The following is a 21,800-nucleotide window of genomic DNA, read 5'->3' as shown; positions in this document are numbered from 1 at the left end:
GCAGCTGCTGACTTCTCCTCATTTCTGGAAACACAGAGCTTAGTCTTCTGCTCTCACTGGCTACCAGAATCTCACCAGAACTGTCTTTAGGCCACTTCCACATCATAAAAGTGAAAGCTCAGTTCTGTCAGAAAACATTTTTTTTAATCTTTCTCAGATAAAGTAACTTTCTCAGTCTCAAGAACGGTTTGTTAGTCCTCTTTATCTTTGTGCTTCACATCGTCTTTCTCCAGTCAGATCAGTTAACGTTCCAGAGGACAGTTCAATTCTTTCTTTCTCAAGATTCAGTTCCCTCTCAAAGATGCAGTAATGGTATCCATAGTTTAGAGGAGGAGCTATAAAGCTTGAGTTAAAAATGGATGGTTTGATTCTATAGCCTCTCGTAAACAGGCGATTGTTTCTTTAATGTCACATTTTCGAGGATGGAAGTGGAAAAGCTACTACAAATTGTGCAACATATGCCTGAGAATTTCTTAGAAGGACAAACAAATGAAATATGATCTTGAGGGAAGAGGGAAAGTAGATGAGTGTCATAGATGAACAACCAGTAAGAGAGGGAAGAAAGCCTTGGTAGAAGGAGAGCGTGCACCTGCTCAAAATGTCACTCCTGCCTGGAACCTTGGGAAGGATTCTGAAAATGTCATAGAGTTCCAAGTAGAAAATTGAGAGCTCTTTTTATTGATAGCGGGGCTTATGCAGATTGTGCCTGTCTGCTCCCCCCTAGCACCTGGGTGGTTGGTATCCCTCCTGTGTTTTCATATCAGGACCTCCCACAATGTGAGAGATTTATCGGGCTCTCCCTCGTTTCTATCTCCCCGTAGTTCACTAGGCCACTGTATCTCTCTTGAGCTAACAGGGCAGTTATTTTCTTTACTTGGAGATTCTTTTGAGGAGGCCACAGGTAGGGGAGTAGTCCGGGGGGAGTTGTTTGCCTTGGAAGATAGTTTTTTGTTTTTTTTTTAATTCTTATTTTCCATCTTAGAATCAGTCCTATGTATGGGTTCCAAGGCAGAGCAGTAACAGCTAGACAGTGAGGGTTCAGTGACTTGCCCAAGGTAACACAGCTAGAAAGTGTCTGAGGCCAGACTGGCATCCAGGACCTCCTATCTCTCCGGGGCCTGGCCCTCAATCCTCTGAGCCACTAAGCTGCCCCAGGAAGACATAGTTTTTACTGTTCCCATCGCATACAAAATCAGAATATCTTAAGAGCCCTTGACGGATTTCACACCATTTGAAATGGCAATAAATTCGGCTGGTCTAGTTTCTGTAGTAGATTTTTAAGGTTTGCATTTAAACATTCCTATTTCTCACCTCAGTCTTGAAAAAAGGTATATTCAGTGCCTTTGAAGTGTAAAACTCTCAAGTGCCCCCTGGTGGTTTGCAGCTTTCCCCGGTTCCCAAAGGGGTCCTCAAAGAGCTGAAGCTCAGGTAAATCTTCCCGTTCTGGAAAAGCAACAGTTATGGTCTGACGAGGGCTTTGGGTCTGTGACCCAGAGACCAGCTTGGTTCATTTGAAGGGGAAGAGTGGCCATTTGGTGATGGCTCTCCCATCCTAACTCACATCTGTGGTCTCTTTTTTTAACCCTTTACCTTCTGTCTTGGAATTGATTCTGTGGATGGGGTCCAAGGCAGAAGAGCAGGAAGGAATAGGCAAGGGAGGTCAAGTGGCTTACCCAAGGTCACACAGCTGGGAAGTGTCTGAGGTCACCTTGGCTGTCTCTCAGTCCACCGAGCCATCCAGCTGCCCCACAATGATGGTCTCCTCCAGGAGGATGGCATTGAGATCTGCCTTGGCAAAATCCTGACCACCCTGACAGAATTCCCATTTTCTTGCTGTATGTGCAGAAGTCTCTGCTAGGCCCAGGAGAGGCCAGAGGGATGCATCATCCCTTCTTGTTGTCCACAAATCTCCAGAGAGCATCCCCATTCTGATGAGCTCCCTCCCTCCGATCCTGACAGACAGAGACCACCAGCCCTTTCACGCAGACCTCCCTCCCCCGGCCATTAAGAACAGGAATGACCCCTGTTGAGAAGGGTCTACACTGTCATCAGTACTATGAATGCTTGCTGACTCAGTGCCACTGATGGCCAGGGAAGCCCAGGAGGCCTAGGAGTCTCCAGATCACACATGCTGCAACCGTTTTGGCCCCTGAGGCCATCATCCAGGGAAACAGTCCTTGGGATGCCAGCTGACAGCTTCCTCTACGGGCGCTCCCTCCCTGGCTTGCTCAGCCCCCATAGTTCTCCCCACCAAAGTCGTCAGCACTGCCAAATAGCTTCCCAATCAAATCAGTAATGGCTTTATCCATGGAAATGATGATTATTGCCTGCTTCACTGGTGCCCCTCAAGGACCCCTGGGCCTTTCCAACTGACTTGCAACTAAAACCTCCTCTGTGTGTTGTCAGCCCCGATGAGGACACGAGCTTCTTGGACCAGAGTTCGATCTAGCTTGCTTTGGGGTTTATATCTTCAGTGCTTAGGCCAGGGCTTGACATTTACTGAGAACCGAATAAATGATTTTTCATTCATTTCTCACTTCAGTGCAGTACTTCCCTTTTTGAGCAGTGGATTCTCTGAATAATATTGGGTCAGTAATTCAAAGATTCAAAACCATAAGGCACCCCAGAAGTCAAAGCCCACTGTCTCATTTTACAGGTAAGGAAACTGAGGTTCAGACAGTTGAAGTGACCAGCCCAGGGTCACACGGCTAGTAAATGTCCAAGGTTTCCTGCCTCCCATTCCTCCACTCTGTTTATAGTAAGTAAGGAATTGAAATCCATACTTGGAATGCATCCGTACCCTGTGGCCAGATGCAGCTAAAGCATCCAGGAGTGCTAAGTGCTTTTTAACTTCCTTTCAGGGTGAAAATGGGGTGAAAGACTGTTTCATGTTCTTTTAAGGAAATCAGAACTAATAAATAGAACGAGTTCTACTTCCAAGAGCTCAATTAAACCATTAGGTCATGTTTCTCTAGAAGTAGAAAGTCCTTTCTGAAAAAATCTGAAGATTATCTTTTCATTCCTCCTTGTAATTTTGAGCAAGAAGGAAAAAGATACTAGCAGCATGCTCTTTCTGAGCCTTAGTTTCCCCCTCTGTAAAATGGGGGTGTTTACCCTAGTACTGCTTGCCTCAGAGAGTTTGGGGGAATAAAGGGTTTTGGAAAATGGATTGTTCTGTTTACATAGAATGTCCCCAAAGTCTTAAGTGCAACTAAGACTGTTGGGACACCCAATGGAAAGGCAAACTCTTGTTTCTCTTATTATTGAGAAAATTAGGTGACACCATGGAGAGAATGCTGGGATTGAGGGCAGAAAACATTTGAGAGTTCAAGTCCCATCTCTGGCCACAGGCAAGAGCTGGGAGACCGTGGGCAAGTCACTTCACCTCCAGTGAACTCTCTCAGCAGTCGAGGGAAGTTTGGCTTTGGAATCAAAAAGAAGGGGGTCAATATCTGCATGGCTGTTGTGACCCTGGGGAAAGTGTCTTAACCTATTTGTGGATCAGGCAACTCCCATGGGCTTATCTACTAAGTCAGACACGGGTGGGTTATGACCTCCGTCAGCTCGGATCCCAGCCTGTGTGGATGCAATCACGGATGCTTCTTATTGCTATGCCTTGTGGGCAAGAGGATGTATGGTGGCAGTGGCTGCCTTGCATATAATACTGCACTTGTAATTGGGATATTGACATAGAGAAGCACATTGTGTGTGTACTGATTTTCTCTTGTGTGTACATGTACATGTTACATGTGTGTCTGTGCATTTGTATTATGTGTGTCACATGTTGGCTTGCCCGTGCCTCCATGGGTACTTGTATGCACATGTATGTATAGGGTTTGATAAGCAGGTTTAAGGGCCAGGCACTGTGCTAAGCCATTGGGATACAAAGAAAAGCAAAAGAGAATGCTAATGGAGGAGAGAGCATGCAAACAAGCTCTATGCATGAGAAATAGGAAATAGGAAATAGAAGGAAGATCCTGGACTTAAAAGGCTTTGAGGAAGGCTTCCTGGAGAAGGTGGGATTTAGTACACCTACACATACATGGTGCAGTGAATAGAGAGCTGGACTCAGAATCAGGAAGACTTGAATTCAAATCCTGCCTTAGAGGCTGGCTATGTGACCCTTAAGTCACCTAAACGCTGCCTGCTTTCCTAGTTTCCTCATCTATAAAATGGGCACAATAGTAACAGTTTCTTTACAAGATGGCAGTGTAGATAAAATGAGAAAATATTTGTAAATTTGTGCTTTTCAAACCTGAAATCAGTGTAAATGCTAGCTAATTAGGATTATTCCAATTAGTTATTATTTTTATTAGTTATTTATTATTACATTTTTCAGATTGAAGCAGTTTCTTCATTTGTTTTGTTGATTAAAGTGATTACTGGTTATTATATTGCAACCTGTAGCTATAAGTTGTCACTGGGCATTGGCTACACAGTGGATAAGTGTTGATAGGACGACCCGAGTCCAAATCCTAACTCATCTGCTACTAGCTGTGTGATCCTGGGCAAGTCATTTAACTTCTCTCCTCTGCAGTTTCCTCAACTGTAAAGTGGGGATAATAATAGCACCTGCTTCCCAGGGTGGTGGCTGCACACATCCAGGTCTTTGTGACCTTGTGGACCAGAGCATGCCCATACAGCAAAGTTCTGCGGTGGTCACCATTTCCTCCCCCAGTAAATGAAGGCAAACAGAGGTTAAGTGACTTGCCCGAGATCACAGAGCCAATAAAAATCTAAGGCTGAATCCGAACTCAGGTCTTCCTGACTCTAGACATGGCCCTCTATCCACTGCACCACCCAGCTGCCTCCACAGCAAACAGTGTTCAGTGACTTGCCCCGAGTTGACACAGTAGGAGTGTCTGAGGACGCATGTGAACTCAGGTCCTCCTGACTTCAGGCGCAGTGCTCCGATGCTGTTGAAGCACAGCCACTGCCCCTTCGTCTCCCTAGAACACCAAACTATTATCAGTCAGTCTTTCGGGGAGCATTTATTAAATACCTCCTGAGTGCCAGGTCCTGGGCCAAGTTCTAAGATACAAAGAAAGGGGGGGAATCCCTCTCTCAAGGAGCTTCCAATCCAACAGGGACAATTTCCATTGTGTGATGCCAAAGAGAGCACACTGGCTCCAGAGCCAGAGGAACTGCTTTCAAATCTTGCCTCTACAGCCTACCACCCGTGTGAGCTTGGTCAAATCATTAACTTTTCTGGACCTCAGTTTCCTTATCTACAAAATGGGTAGATTGAACCAGATGCCCGCTAAAATCTCTTCCAAATCTGATTATATGATCACCTGAACACCTAATGGGATGGAGGGCAATCTTCCACTTCTCTGAGACTTCCTCTGCCCTGCTCCTTCATATTGACATCATTTCAAAGACTTCAGTAATTTGACTAATCAATTAAAAAAAACCTATGAGGCAACTTGTGACTAATGAAATAAAAGAGTCATGAAGATGGCAAGGCTCGTGAAATATGGCTTTCCTTTTTATATCGGCATCAAGCATTGGGACAATCTGCTCCCTTAGAAAATGCCAATGGCGAGTGGAAGAATTTGACATTTCTCACGGGCCAGAGTTCAGGAGCTGCCCTTCTTTCTTAATTCCATTTACTTTCCAAGACAACTTTGTGAGTCAGGGGCCTTCTCCGAGCCACATGTCTTTGGGTCCTCGGGGAGCCGCTTCCAGGTTTCCATAGCCTTTGTTATGGTAGCTGGGACTCCAGCCAGCCACCAGGCTGAAGGCAAGCTAAGCTTCGCCGTGAACAAGATGGATTTTTGCTTGTATAAAGATTGGAGGATTGGACCAATGGACGAGCCCTGCCGTCCCACTTCCCTGTTTCCTCCTGAGATTACCAGAGACCAGCTACTAAATATAGACTTTATGTGAACCGCACACCCAAAATAAGAGACTCAGGAATTTTAAATGACCAAATGGAATGAGTTTCTTTCTTTTATTTATCTAACCACAGTGTTGCCTTATTTTCCATCAATGTCAAGCCTTCTAAGGCTCCTCACCGTGGTTGGAGGCTGTGAACGTGGAAGGGAGGCTATTTTCTGCAAGATGATTTGGTATCATTAGTGAATGTCCCCCTATACACAGGTGAAATGAAGAGTGTAGTACAGTAACAGGTCAGACACTGTAAAGAAAAAAAGAAGCCATTTTTAAACGTTTATTCTTGGGGGCAGCTGGATGGTTCAGTGGATGGAGAGCCAGGCCTAGAGACCGGACGTTCTGGGTTCAGATCTGGCCTGGTTCAGATCTTCCCAGCTGGGTGACCCTGGACAAGTCACTTGGCCCCCATTGCCTAGCCCTGACCACTTTTCTGCATTGCAACCAATATACCGTATTGGTTCTTAAAATGGAAGGTGAGGGTTTAAAAAAAATTGTTTTTTCAGTTTAATCTTCATGATTGTTACACAAGTCAATACTGTTCTCCCATTTCAGGCTTGTAGCCTGCCCACACAAATGTACCAGATAGGCCTGCCCTTCGCAAAATGATATCATTTCAGTGGGAAGTTTCATTCTAGATTTCTGTTTCGTTTGCACTCTCTCTTCCTGTCTCCAGCTCTTGTATTCCCTCCCACCAGTTTGTTTCAGACTAGATAATCCACTGTAGACCACAGGAAAGAAAGCTAAAGCTAAGGCACATGTTAGCAAAATATGATCTCCAAAGCTTCAGGAATTAGAGTTTTCATTGCAACCATTTCCTGCGCCCCACACCCAAACTAGGGCCCTCAGGCTCAGTCCTTTGGGTTGACTGATACCTCCAAGAGCAACATCATGGGTCTGCAGAAAGACTGATAGCTTTGAAATCAGAGGATGATTCGAATACAGTCTCTGTGACTGACTATGTATAAGATTTTGGACAAGTCCCTTCTCTCTAGGCTTCTACCTCCTTACTTTATTTTTTTTTTAACCCTTAACTCCTGTGTTAGAACAAACACTGGTTCCAAGGCAGAAGAGTGGTAAGAGCTAGGCAATGGGGGTCAAGTGACTTGCCCAGGGTCACACAGCAAGGAAGTGTCTGAGGCTAGATTTGAACCCAGGACCTCCTGTCTCTAGGCCTGGCTCTCTATCCATTGAACCACCCAGCTGCCCTTCACCCCCAATTTATGATGCTCTTTCACTAATTTCCCTCTTTTGAATTACCTGGTATTGAGGGGGCTTCTAGGTGGTAACTTATTTAACACTTGTAGGCTTAATGAACTATCTTGAGGCAGTAAGAGGTTAAATCCCCAATCTGTGCATCAGAAGCAGGATTTGAAGCCAGGTCATCCAAACCCTAAGACCAGCCTTTGATCCATATGTCACTACTCCAAGCTCTATGGAAATGTTATCACTCTAATGCTCTAATCAGTTCTTGTCCTGAGTTCAGGGGAAATGTTTGCTTAGCCTTGGGGTACACTTGCAAAACTTGGGGCCCAGCTCCATGGAGCTCCATTTCCAGGAGGAAATCTTCTGGCTTGTGGTGAATGCAAGAGAAGTCACTCTGGAGTCGGGAGGGAGTGAAGGCTGAGGAAGAGAAGCACATGCTACTTGATTCGTTGATTCGGCCTTTCCCACAGCTCTTTGTTTAAGGGGGGACAAAAAATACCACTTCCTTTCCCCCAGGGGAAGCCATCTGTTGCCTGGTGCAATACTGTGCAGCTGTTGGCCTCTCTAAGGAGTTACAAGTTGGTCTTCTTCCCCCCTCTCACCTCCTTGTTTTAATTGTGATGACTGCTCGCTGTCTCTGGTATTTCTAGTTGGGATAAACAACCAAGATGTTTATCCAAACAGTTGAAATCCTCCTCTGTTCCCGTGCCTCTCGGCCCTTAGATCAGCCTGTGAAGAGTTATGATGTGTATTTCAGGGGATGCTTATTTTCTTGTGAATTCTGGACTTGGGACCAGAATGGCTTCTTCCTAGGGTCATAAATAATCAAGCTGGAAGGAGCCTTAGAGGCCATTAAGTCCTGTCCCCTCCCTTAAAGGATGGGGAAAAAAAAAACCGATACAGAGATTTACAGTGATTTTCCCAAGGTCACACAGCTAGGAAGTATCCAAGGTCCCTCTTGACTCCAAGTCTAGATTCTTTTCCATTAAACCTTTTTTGGTACCTGGGGAAAAACTGGTGGTCTTCCTTGAGTAACCACACAACCTGACCTATTTTAGTAAAGGCAAAAGGTAGAGATTAACAGAATGTAGCAAGCCATTGGCCTTGGAAGAGATTGCTTCCAGGATGGGGGTGGAAGGATATCAATAGAATATGGAGAAAGAGGAGTGGGGAGGAGAAAGAAGGAAGGAAAGGAAGAGAAGGAAAAAGAGAAAGGAGGAGAGAGGAAGAGGAAGGAGGAGGAATGGAGTGGAAGTGAGATAAAAGGAAGGTTAGAGGGAAACAGGGATGTGATCTGTCCTTGGACTTATACCCCTTTTCTCCTTTCTTTTTCTCCTTTTTTCCTTTCTAACTTTATCCGCTCTCGGGCTCCATCACCATCTCTCAACTCCATTCAAGACCATTTCACTGAGACTTGATCAGATGAAATTAATTGACCTCAGTGTGTATGGCCACTGAGCTCAACCCACCCCGGGGGCATTTACTTTCACAAACTGAGTTTATTGACCCTAGTGAGCCACTAGTATGTGGCATGAGATTGTGAAGGGACTATTTTCTCAGGTCAGAGCCTTCTGGGGCTCCCCATAAACTCTAGACAGCAGTGCCCAGATAGCAGAGGCTGGGTGGTTTAGTAGAAGGAGATCTGGTATTAAAGGTCCTGGCTCCAAATTACAGCTCCTTTATAATTTAAGATTACAAGGCACGTCCCAACTTTGGGCTTCAGATTTAGACAAGAGAATTGCTCGAGGTCCCTTCCAGCCCAAAGCCTTTTCATCTTTGCCTCCTCACCCCACACTTATCCGAGAGTAGTGGAAGCTAATGACTAGAATACTGAACTTGGAATCAGGAGACCTCAATTAAAATCCCGCCTCAGCTTCTTATAAACTATGCTGCTATGGGCAAGACACAAACTCTGAACCTCAGTTTCTTCATCTGCAAAATGAGAAGAATATTTGTGTTCCCCACTTTGCTGGGTTTTTAAAAAGAAAATGTTTTGGAGACTTTTTTAAACTGGGGCCTGTGATTTTTTTCTCCAACAACACAGATCGGTAACTTATTTAACACTTGCAGGCTTAAAGAACTATCTTGGGGCAGTAGGAGGTTAAATCCCCAATCTGTGCATCAGAAGCAGGATTTGAAGCCAGGTCATCCAAACTCTAAGACCAGCCTTTGATCCATATGTCACTACTCCAAGCTCTATGGAAATATGAATTAGTTTGAGAATGGTCACCTGGCAGAGAGAGGAGGCTGATTGGCTCACAGATTTTGAGCTGGATGGATCTTCAAGTCTAGTCTTCTCATTTTATAAATGAAGAAAGAAACTGAGCCAGAGAGGTTAGGTAAGTATCCTGGGATCCCACAGCTAGACACTGAATGATGTGGAATTTAAACGCAGATTGTTTCTGCCTCCAACATCCAGTGTCCGATACCATAAAATAGATGGAGTTTGTTTTAGGCGTAAACATGCCACCAAGCATCCATCTCTTTCACCAAGGGTGAGGAGGGAACTCTTCTGGAGGAGCACAATTCTGTACTGAGCAACTGGAAACAACTTAAAGTATTCTAGAAGGGTAGAATTCAAGTGTTGATTTTGCCAACAGAGCAAAGAACCTTCCTGATAGGCAGCATCTGTGACTGCTAACTACTGTGGTTTTGTTCTGGGTATTTTTTTGCCTGCCTCCTCCCCCTCTCCCATTAAGGCCGCCATGATACCATCTGCCCAAACCCTCAAGATAATGGACTTCTCCTTCAGTGACTTCGAGCTCTCTGATTTGGACACGGCCCTCTGCACAATTCGGATGTTCACCGACCTCAACCTTGTGCAGAATTTCCAGATGAAACATGAGGTAAGAGGAAAGGGGAGGAGATGGGCCAAGAGGAATTAATCAACATGAATGATTCAGAGACTATTTTTGTTCCCTGTAAAGCTGAATTTGTGAAAACAAAGATGGTTTGAATAGCACGATGACCCTGGGTTCACCAGCCCGAGTGCTCAGCCTTGGTACCTCCCCAGATGGGAAGCCAGTGCCACCCAATGCCTGTTTGGGGAACTCAGACTCTAGGCATAGCTCCATAGATGGCTACAGCCAACAGGGATCTTCAGGATGAACCCTTCCACTCAGCTGCAAATTGTATATTGAAGAGTCTTTGAAACCTCTCTGCAATTTCAACACTAATGGCCTACCTCATAGAGTCCTTTGATTTAACCTCAGTTTCTCCTTTGTGAGTGGTACAGTGGACAGAGCACTAGCCATAAAATCGGAGGGCACTGGACATGGTGGCAGCTATCTGCAGTCCCTGCTACAGGGGAAACTGAGGCTGCCAGATCTCTTGAGCTCAGGGAGTCCTGAGCTTCAGGGGGCTAAACTGGTCAGGTGCCTACACTAAGTTCAACGCAAAATGAAAAATGTTTCCTGACAATCAGTAATCAAAAAATAATAATAGTAATAATAACTAGCTTTAATATAGTGTTTTAAGGTTTGTAAAGTACCTTACAAATATAGTTTCATTTAATCTTCAAAATAACTCTGAGAGATAGATGCTATTTTATTCATTTTACATTGTACATTTACATTTTACAGATGAGGAAATTGAGGCACGCAAAAGTTAAGTGGCTTGCCCAGGATCACAAGCTAATAAGCATCTGTGTCTAAATTTGAATTCAGGACTTCCTGTCTAGTGTGTCCCTGAGCTGCCTAAATGCCTGACTAGAACAGAGAGATGAATTGGTATGCAGTAGGCGTTTAATAAATGTTTCTTGATTGGCTATCATCCCTTTCATTCTGTCTGATGTACCAGCATCTCCATGTGGTCTGGGAGAGCATTAGAGTTCATTAATTTCTTGTACGTTATTATAATCCTTGTCAGTTACATACAGTGGTCTGTTCTTCCTCTTCCTCTGACCTAATGTGACTGTGATTGTTGCTGTTGATTTTTTAAAGTTCTCTTGGTTGCCCATAGTCTCACGGCCCACCTCAGCTCCCTCCAGGCTTTACCTCTCCCATCGTTATTCCTTCTTAAAGTATCTTATTTTTTCCTCCAACTATATGTAAAAAGCAGATTCCAATATTTTAAAAAGAGTCTCTCTCAAGTCTTGAATTCTCTCCCTCCACCCTCCCACCCCCCAAGATAGTAAGCACTCTCCTAGAGATCTTCCATGTGCAATCATGTAAAACATTTTCCCATATTAATCCTTTTGTAAAAGGAAACTCAAGCAAAAAATAAATAAATTAAGGAAGTGAAAAAAGTTGGCTTTGGTCTGGATTCAGGCTCCATCACTTCTTTCTCGGGAAGCCAATTCCCTCATTATCCTTATAGGCCCATACCATACTGTTATAGTCATCTTCTATTACCCGACCTCCTTGCATCTCTTTAGAAATCTGCGTCGTCACTGCGTAGTCATATCAGTCCCTTTCAAAATCCCTTTCTTTCCTCCTCGTCAAAACCATTAGTGGGCCCAGAAGAGCTTTTGGCTCCTCTTGAGCCAACTTCCTCTGAACACTATTAAGCCACGGAATCCTGCCTCTTTTTTCTCGGAGCCCTTTTGAAATCCATTCTTCTATGTAGGGCACACAGCCAGCGATGGTTGGCTTTTGTCCTCTTCACCATGAACTCTGTGTGAAGGGCTTGAAATGCCAGCTTCTATTGGATCCTAGAGGTAATGGGCTGCCTGATCTGCCTAAACTGGAATTTACTGAGTAGGGCAGCTGCAGGAAGGGTGGTTTGGAGTGGGGCGAGACAAGTCAGGAAGAGTAATTAGGAGGTAATTGTCCAGATGAGACGTGATGAGGGCCTGAACTAGCGTAGTGGCTATGGAAGTAGAGAAGAGGAGAAATTTATGAGAAATGTTATGGAGGTCAAAACAGGAAGATTTGGGAGGAGATGTGGAATTGGGAGTACAGAGAGTTTTTGACTCGAGGTGTCTTGAAGGATGGTGAGTGATGCCTTCAACAGAGTAGTATCTTTTTTTTTTTTAACCCTTACCTTCCATCTTGGAGTCAATAGGCAGAAGAGTGGTGAGTGCTAGGGAATAGGGGTTAAGTGACTTGCCCAGGGTCACACAGCTAGGAAGTGTCTGAGGCCAGATTTGAACGTAGGACCTCCCGTCTCTAGGCCTGGCTCTCAATCCACTGAGCTACCCAGCTGCCCCCTAGAGTAGTATCTTTACATTCTCCTCTGATTTCAGTGTAGATTTATGGATCTCCAAGCAAACTGATTTTCACTGGCCTTTGTTGAGAGTACTCCAGCTCTTATCCAAGAACCCATCATTCATCTGTTTTTAGCTGTGGTCCAGAAAGCAAAATCATTTCCTTAGATTCCATCTTTTTTTTTTTGCCACAGCTCCGCTCCCCAAATCTGCCTTTCTGTTTCATTAGTAGTAAAGAAAACAAAAAATTTTAAGCCAAACAATAGAAACCTTTGTAACCCTAAAGCCTTTCTTTTCTTTGATGTTTGTCTGGAATTTCAGAATCTGCAGCTGACCAATCAACTGTCTGGTCTCAGTTTTCTTCTGATGCCAACAGTGGGTAATGGCTAACAAGGGCAACAAGTCTTGGGGCTGGCCAGCCATTCCAAGATACATCCATGGAAAGAGAATGAGCCTCTCTATTGACCAGAGAGACCTATCAGATTGACATGTCTGCAAAGTGTCCTCCTCTATCATCATTGCTTAGCTCTCATGGCTGACCACTGTTGACTCACTGAGCTTGCCAGCTTCTGCCTGTAGCCTTAGCCATCCTCCCAAGATAAGCTACCCATCTTGCTGCTTGTCTTCTACTAATTCTTATAGATATTAGCAGGACTCTTGAACAGAATTCCTTCCTTTTAAGCCACTAAGTTTTGTGGGCCGCATTGACTTTTTCTAAAGGATCTGGCTGAGCTCTTCGTCCTATTTCCTCCTCTTCTTCCTTCTCTTGGACAGATGTTGGCACAACTCTTGGGTGCACCATTATCCTCAGGACTCTATCTTTGCTTTTGCTCTTCATGCACCCTTCAAAGTAAAATGGCTTACTGGCCCATGAAACAATGTTGCTTGATTACTTAGAGAAACTCCTTTATTTGCATCTCTACAGAAAATCCATGAGCACTTGTTGCAACTTCGTTCACATCTCATTTCCTTCCGAGTGAAAATATCAATGTTTTTAGTTCCTCCCTTAATAGATGAGCTCATTGGTCATTGCTTGAAGAGCTCCCATTTAGCGTTCCGCCTGTAAAATTCAATGGTCACAGGGTCATAGGTCTAGAGTTGCAAGGAATGCCAGAAGTCATCTCATCTGACCAGGTCATTTTTCATAGAAATGTGGAACCTCGTACTCTTAGAGCCTGACGTCTAAAGGGGCTAAGGGACTTGGCCAAGATCACCCAGCAAATGAGTCTGAGGCAGGATTTGAACTCAGGTCTTCCTGACTCTAAGTCCAGCATTTTATTGACTAAGTCTCGCTACTTTCTCACTGTGATCAAAAAACCCTCTGATTCTCTGTCCCTTCTGGCCAGGGGGCCAGCTCTGAAACTCACTGTAGAGAGAGAAGAGGGCCAAACAGGACTGAGGATCCCTTTGCATTTCTCTCTATTTTTTTCAGTTGCCATAGCTAAAAAGTATATCCTAGGAGGATAAAAAGAAGTCTAAGAGACCTTTGGCTTTTGGATGGCGATTTGGGTGCCCTCCAATGTCACATGTTCTGAAAGGTGTTTGCAGATTGCTGTAAACACTTGAGCCTATAAATCAGACCTCTAGGTCCTCTTGTTTATTTCCCATGCTTTTCTTTTGGAACAAGAAGTTTCTACAACATCACACGAAGTGCTGGTCTGGTCTATTTTTTCCTTTTCCACATCCTTCAAAGAAAGTTCCCAGCCCTGGCTTCAAGTCCTCCCAAGGAGACTAGCCTTACCTTTCTTATCCCTTACAGATCCCTTTTATCCGAGGGATGCTTTCTTCTCGTTTACTATCCCATGACCAAGGGATCCAAAATGAATTGCTAACCCAGCTCACAAAGTGATACCCAAGATACAGGGGCTCTTAGCTTGGGTGCATGAACTTATTTTTTGTATATATCATAGAATTTATTTCATTTGCAATCTTAATATTTTGTTTTATGCATTTAAAAACATTCTAAGAGGAAAGCCAAAGGATTTACCAGACTGCCAAGAGCTCCAGGATACATACACACACACACACACACACACGAGTTAAGAATCTCTGATCTAGGGGACAGTGACATGGCTCGATGGATTTAGAGACAAGACATCCTGGGTTCAAAAGTGACTTCAGATACTTCCTTGCTGTGTGACCCTGGACAAGTCATTTAGCCCCTATTGCCTAGCCCTTACTGCTCTTCTGCCTTGGTACCAATACATAATATTGATTCTAAGATGGAAGATAAGGTTTAAAAATAATAATAAAAAAAAAAGAATCTTAGATCCAGCACCTAATCCAGTCCACAAACCCCCTTCCTAGAGTAGATTTGGAAGACGCACCTTCAGCTGGCACTCTTCAAAGGACCAGGGGGTCAGTAGGACTCATTGCCTGTCCTCCCATCAGCAGAGGTGGTGGAGTGACAGCAATGGGACATAAAGGGAAAGGGAATCTTAGACCATAAGGGGCATCTGGCTTCCTGTGCACCTGATAGAAGACAAGCTGCCCTGTGGGCCTCCTTCTGCCATCGGCCTCACTGGGTTGAGCTTTTCCTCTGCAGGGTTTGTCTTCTTACATATCCCACAAGGCAGTGTGTGTTCTCGTTCTTTGGAGCACCTGACATGCATAAAGGAGGCCTCTTTGTGTCATCGCTTCTCAGAGGACATGACTGATCCTACTCATCCAAAGAGCACGCAAGGCTTTGAAGCCACCATCAACAGAATAACCAGGCTTGTGTCCAGTGACTCTGGAAATTTTATGGAGAACACCGTGGAAGGGTTGAAATAAACCCAAAATATGAGACTTTGAACAAATTCTATTTTCCATCTTTTAAAAAAGGTTTTAAATAGAGTCTTTGAGGGCTTATTTTGCACAGGAATAAAAGCCTTTCATTGTAGACTAGCAGGAACTCTGCTGGGTTATGCAGTGCAGCATTTTATAAAAGTCCTAGGTTCCAGATTAACTCCAACTTCCTTACCTTATAGAGGAAATATGGTTCGAGGGAAAGAGCATTGGATTCAGAGTTCAAGGAGCCCAGTTTGAGTCTAAACTCCGCCACTATTTACCCATGTGACCTTGGGCAAAGCTCATCTTTATAGATCTTGGTTTCTCCTTTTGAAAAATAACTGGGGTTGAACTAGAGGATCAGATCCTGATTATGCCACTTAATACCTGTGTGATCTTGGGCAAGTCACTTTTCTGCCTATGAGGGCCCATCTCGTTCTAAATCTAGATTCCTATGAAACAGAGGCAGTCCAGACAGGGACTTTTCAAGGTCAAACAGTGAAAATAGTCCTCAGGGAAATGCTTTTGATGACCTCTTCTTTGAGTTCTGGATATAAATACATTCCCAGAGGTGTCAAGTGGACAGGGCAGTGGGTGGATCTTCTTGGGTGCAGCTAAGAGCTTTTGGAAATGCCTTTATATTGGAGAGTCGGAGACATGGATGCCACTGGCCCAGGACCATCATCATGCCCACCTGGCGTGCCCACATCAAAGAAAGCTCTGCTCCATGAACAAAGCAGAGTTGTAGTAGCTCACCAGAAATGTGAGATGTGCAGAATTAGCGAAATCTCCCTCCCAAATGCTCCCATGGGCTGTTTGTGCCTGACCTGTGCTAGAGCCGTCCTACCTCATATTGGTCTGGTCATCCACAGCCAGACACAGTGGCATTTCTGGGAATGTATTCTGGGAATACAAACGACAGCAACCAACCAGCACAAGAGCATAATCTCTGGGTAAATTGGATGATGGAAAGGAGATAAGAGGGAGCCAGAGACAGACCAATACGGAGACCCAAGGAGAGTCAGAAGATGAAGAAATGTGAATTAGAATGTTACATGTAACTAAATTATACTTTGTGGTTTGTTTTTTCAAGGTTCTTTGCAGGTGGATTCTAAGTGTCAAAAAGAATTATCGAAAGAATGTAGCCTACCACAATTGGCGGCACGCCTTTAACACAGCCCAGTGCATGTTTGCTGCATTAAAGTCAGGTAAAATTCAGGTAGGTGCCCACTCCCTTTCCTCAAAGTTTGAGATCATACCTCTGACTTGTTTCATTTTTAATGCCAAGGTTACTTACTGAAAGAGGCATGCTGGATGGCTCAGGAAGACCCACGTTCAAATCCAACTGCGGACACTAAATGTGCAGCCTTGGACAAATCACGTAGCCTCTGTTTCCTTCTGGAGAAGGAAATGGCAAACCACTCCAGTATTCTTGCCAAGAACATCCCATGGACAGTAGTAAAATGATAGGATCCATGGGTCATGAAGATCTGGACACGGCTGAATGAAGAAACGGCTTTCCTAAAAATGAGGATTAGTTCATTCCACACACTTTCCAAGAGCACGAAGGCCCTCAAATTCATGCCTGAGGAGGTGTAATTGAAGAACTAGGAATGCTCAAACTGGAGACGACGTGAGGGAACATGATCACCTTCCTCAAAGATGCAAAGGGCTGATATTTGGAGGAGGGATTAGACTTGTTCTACTTGGTCCCAGAGGCCAGAACCGAGAGCAGGGATATTTGGAGGGGCAAATGTAGACTCACTGTTCAGAAAACTTCCCAACAATGAGAGCTCTCCAAAACTGGAATTGGAAGGGATGGGTTCCCCTACTGTGGGCATCTTTAGGCAGAATCTAGGCACCTACCCATTATATATGTTGAAAAGTGTAAGTTGGACTAGGTGCCCTAAAGTCCCTTCCAAATTCAAGAAGCCAGGCCTCTCTTAAGTTCTGTTGTTGAGGGAAGGACAAAATGGTGACACTTCACCTCATTATAGCTGTCCCTTCCTTGTATCCTTATTTCCACTTTCCTGTGGATCTCTGATTTCACCCATTTAGGGGTACTCTCCCCAGAGCAGATCATGGCTCATGTAAATTACCTTTCCGAAAAAGGGACTGATTTCACGTAACCCCATCATGTTTTTCCCTGCAGGTGGCAACTGTCAATAGAGAGCAGTATTGATGGTGGCATAGGAAAAAGTGACATATCTCCCCTCCTTTATTCTCAACACACAACAGGTCAGGGACACCAGTATGGAAATTGAGAGACCTGGATTCAAGTCCTGTCCCCTTCCCCAACTAAGTCGGTGACTTTGGACACGTCCGTTCACCTTTCTGAGCTTCAGCCTCCTTGTCTATAAAATGAGGGAGCAGGGAGAGAATTAAATCCTGCTTCTACCATGTAATTACTATGTCATCCTGGACAAGTTAAGAATTCTGAATTGAAAACAAATGTGTTGGGTTTGTCATCACTGAATAAAAAGCTCAAGTTTTAAAAGTCAGATTTTGCATTATAGAGATAGAAAGAAAGGAAGAAGAATTGTGTTGTGTAGCTGCTTGTACACGTATCACATACCAGCTAGATCCATTACATTTTAAGTAGTGGGTTGTGTTCATGGGAAATCCATCAGTGGGACTCAAGAGCTAGGGAACGAGTAGTGGGGGTGTTTTCCTAATTGGATTTTGAACCCTTGGGACTCTACGAGAGTTTGATTGTAACATATGGTGGAGTTTGAGTGTCACCATCTGGTGGTGTTCTATCTCTGAGGATCTAGACCTACCAGGATGAAGTCACAATGGAGTAAGCCACGCCAGAGAATCGAAGGTGTTCATATTACCATGAAAGGGGTACTACAGTATACTGCACTGATATCACCACTCACTCGCTGATGTCCAAAGCATCATTCATTTCTCAAAATGAACAGCATGCCATATACCGGAGACATCCTCTTGAGCTCGGAAGTCTATGCTTCCCTGATTCCCAAAGATGACAAACCTCTTGTATTACCTTCCTGGTTTCCTACATGAAGCCTGTCGGGTAAAAATACAATAAAATAAGTGAATATTCCATATTTTATTGAATAGAAGAAAGCTAAGTAATCCTACCGACTGGCCAAAGGAGCGGGTAACGATGGCCAATCAGAGAACTTTCCAAGGATGTAGCCACACTAGGAATGCTTCAAGACTAGTTACTTTCCAGACTGAAATGCAAATGTAGCTTGGGTGCTGCTAACTTCAGGGGAATTGATTCATCCAGCTCAGTCAGTTTAAGGCTGTGCTGGTGAAGATGTGGTACATGTACCCCAGTGGCATGGAGGGTACTGCTCATTCCCTCTCTCCATTACCTTGCCCCTCTGTCCAGCAGACCAATGCAAGCACTTCCTCCCTCTGCTTTCTGGGGTAATGCAGGGGGCTCAAAGGTGGCTTAAAGGTGCAGTTTGGGCACATGATCTCAAAAAGGTTCATCAATGCTAGTCTAGAGTCTGATTCCAGGCTGTGACAGGGAAGTTTGGCTTTTTTTCAAAGCTGTACTTGCCATTGTCTAAATAGATTTTACCCAGGAAAAATAAAGGAACAATAGAAATAGAAAGACCACTTTTACATATATGTATATTTATGTCCATACATATACATATATGTTTAGATAGACTTTACTCAAGAAAAATAAATACTAGAAATAAAGAGATCACATTTATATATATGCCTTTGTGTATATACACACACGTACATATGTGTATGCATATCTTTGGGGGTCTTTTGTTAAAAGTCTAAAAGTTACTCTCTGTCTAGTTTCATAGACTTCTGGTTTCCACTGGCTAGCTCTTACCAGAGGATTGGCTTCCAAAATCCCATATAAAATGTCAAAGCAATGCTTTTCCTTCTCTAGTTTCTAACCCGAGTCATGCAAAGTGTCCTCATTTAAGATATTCAAGGTTATTAATGTGGGGAGGGGCCATTAAAGGGGCTAAAATTCCAAAAGATCAAACTGGAATTCCTCCCCCCCCCCGAAACAGAGCGAGTGAGGGCCCCTCTAGACTGAAATCCAAGAGGATCGTGTGGTTGATTTTTTCTGTGGAAAATCTGGTTAGTCCTAGTGAGATCTCTGAAAAAGGTACAGGATTGTCAGCTCTCCCGCATCCTTCCAGGTAAAAGAAAAGCGAAATGACAGATTGCACAGAGGCAGCTCCTTGGCTTCATTTATGTCTTTGGACGGTCCGATTTTCTTTGTTCTTAGGGATTTGGTCAGGTTAATGTCCAAAGGAGGCCATTGATAGCACCAAGAGTCTACATCGGCTCTAATCTGCGGGGATGGGAGGCAGGGAGTCTGAACAGCGAGGAGAAGCCCGGCAGTCTGTTTGGCCCACAGCTGATTCGTGGAGGCCAGGTTGTTGTCTAAAATGCCCACAACATAAGGTGAAACGCAGGCATGTTCCTAGGGATGCCGGTTATGTCTTTCAATAAATGCCGCTAAGAGAGCTGAACCTGAAGTAAGGTTTACGATGTTCCAGCCATAACAAGGTGCTCAGTGGCCAAAATGGTAGGCAAGTAGCTGAGATATTGAGGACACGTCAGAAATGTATCCACAATCACCCACAAGACTTCACCAGATCCCATAGTTCTCAGCACTCGTGTTTTTTCTTCTGTGTGTGTCTCCATTCCATGTGTGCAAAGAACCAGCTGACTGACCTGGAGATCCTGGCCTTGCTGATCGCTGCTCTGAGCCATGACCTGGATCACAGAGGGGTGAACAACTCTTATATACAGAGGTAAGCGCATCTCCTGAAGGGGCAGAAGGCAGGCCTGATGCTCTGAGGCTGAAGGATGGGAAACATTTGATATTTGTCTACCATCTTTCCAATAAACACTTAATATGCCCCTCCAATGTGCCAGGCACTGTACCTGGGGATACAGGGAATAAAAAGAAAGGGAGACCCTGCCTGCAAGGAACTTCCGATAGAATGAGCATTTGCTTTACCTGAAATATCAACACAGTCCTTTTCCCCAGATACTGAGTCACTGAAAGACCATGGAGTTTAAGTTCCTCATTTTACAGATAAAGATACTGAGGCAAGAGAGTGACTTGGAGCACAGCTAGGATCTGAACCCAAGACCTTGGTCCAATGAGGCATCCAGAGGGCTGGCCTTGGAGCCAGAAAGACATGGGTTGAAATTCTGTCTCTGATACACTCTGTCTGAGCCTCAGTTTCTTCATCTGTAAAATGAGAATACCAATAGCAGATATCTCACTGAGTTACGGTGATGATCAAATGGGTAAAGTGCCCTGGAAACCTTAATATGATATATAAATGTTGGCCATTATAATTATTATATTACTTAAGGATGGGAGTGATGATGATGATGATGATAACATCATCAAATAGGTAAGAATGAGATCATCCTTGTTGTTCAGTTGTTTCCATCATGTTCATTCCTTTGGGACCCCATTTGGGGTTTTCTTGACAAAGATACTGCAGTGGTTTCCCATTTCCAACTCTAGCTCATTTGACAGATGAGGAAATTGAGGCAAACAGGATTAGTGACTTTGCTGGGGTCACACAGCTAGTAAGTGTCTGAGGCTGGGTCTGAACTCAGGTCTTCTTGACTCCAGGGGTGGCCCTCTTATCTACTGTGCTACCTGGCTGCCAAGATCATCATAACTATCTTTCACAGAGCACTCTAAAGTTCATGGGGCATTTTAATTATTTTATTTAATTCAAACCCAAGAACAACTCTGTCAAGTAGATACCACAGATAGTATTATTTCCATTTTACAGATGAGAAGACTGAGACTCTCCTAGGATTATTTGATTTGGGGGTATTTATATCACAGAGCAGGCACTTAATAAATTCCTGTTGGTTGATTGGCTTTTGTCACACCACTAGCAAGCAGAGTTAGAGACAGGACAGCTGGGAGGCTTGGCTGCACTGCCCTTCTGTCTTAGAGTCGTTACCAAGACAGAGAAGAAAGGCTTAAAAAAAGTATTAATATTACTTTCTGTCTACATGTCCCTTTAATGTAATGTTTGCACAGTGCTCTCCATCTATTAGCTCCTCCGATCCTCCCCCACAGTCTTGTGCAGTAGGTGCTATCTTTATGCCCACTTTACAGATGAAGAAACTGAGTCTGAGAAGTTGAGTGACACACCCAGAGTCACACAACTAGTCAGGGTCAGAGGCAGGATTTGAATCTAAGTGCCTTGACTCCAAGTCCAACATTCTCTTCCCTGACTTAGAACAGAAGTAAGCTCCTTGAGGGCAGGAACTGTCTTACTCACTTGCTTTTTTTTTTTTAAACCCTTACCTTCCATCTTGGAGCCAATACTGTGTATTGGTTCCAAGGCAGAAGAGTGGTAAGGGCTAGGCAATGGGGGTCAAGTGACTTGCCCAGGGTCACCCAGCTGGGAAGTGTCTGAGGCCAGATTTGAACCCATGACCTCCCATCTCTAGGCCTGACTCTCAATCCACTGAGCCACCCAGCTGCCCCCTTGCTTTTTTTTTTTTTTGAGTATGTTTCCAGGGCTTCCCTCTCTCCCTGGAATACAATAAGCATTTAATAATTGCTCGCTTTATCTACCTTATGTGAAGCTGCTTTACCTGGCTAGATAAATGGAACGAGGACTTGGATGTCTAATTTTCCCCTCTTGGCATAACTAATAAGTTGTCTAAGAGACAGTGTGTTATAGCAGACAAAATGTTAAACTGTAGGCACAGGAAGAACTGAATTTGAATCCTGCTTTGATCTCCTTCAAGCTCTTCTCTGACATGGGCAACCTACTCTGAGCCTTGG

General features: G+C 44.2%; 1 protein-coding gene across 4 annotated transcripts in view; it reads left to right on the top strand.

Moving 5' to 3' along the window:
- PDE5A (phosphodiesterase 5A) overlaps positions 1-21,800 on the top strand; it is a 166,047-nt gene that overhangs the window by 109,977 nt on the left and 34,270 nt on the right. For all 4 annotated transcript variants that reach the window (XM_007495546.3, XM_007495545.3, XM_056803498.1 and 1 more), the window contains exons 12-14: positions 9,798-9,944; positions 16,107-16,232; positions 19,685-19,779. In XM_007495546.3, coding sequence (XP_007495608.1) covers positions 9,798-9,944; positions 16,107-16,232; positions 19,685-19,779 — 368 coding nt within the window. The remainder of the gene's footprint in view (positions 1-9,797; positions 9,945-16,106; positions 16,233-19,684; positions 19,780-21,800) is intronic.

Source organism: Monodelphis domestica, chromosome 6, assembly GCF_027887165.1.
Source record: "Monodelphis domestica isolate mMonDom1 chromosome 6, mMonDom1.pri, whole genome shotgun sequence".
Lineage (NCBI taxonomy): Eukaryota > Metazoa > Chordata > Mammalia > Didelphimorphia > Didelphidae > Monodelphis > Monodelphis domestica.
The sequence above is the reverse complement of the archived record's forward strand: the minus strand, read 5'-3'. Positions and strand labels throughout refer to the sequence as shown.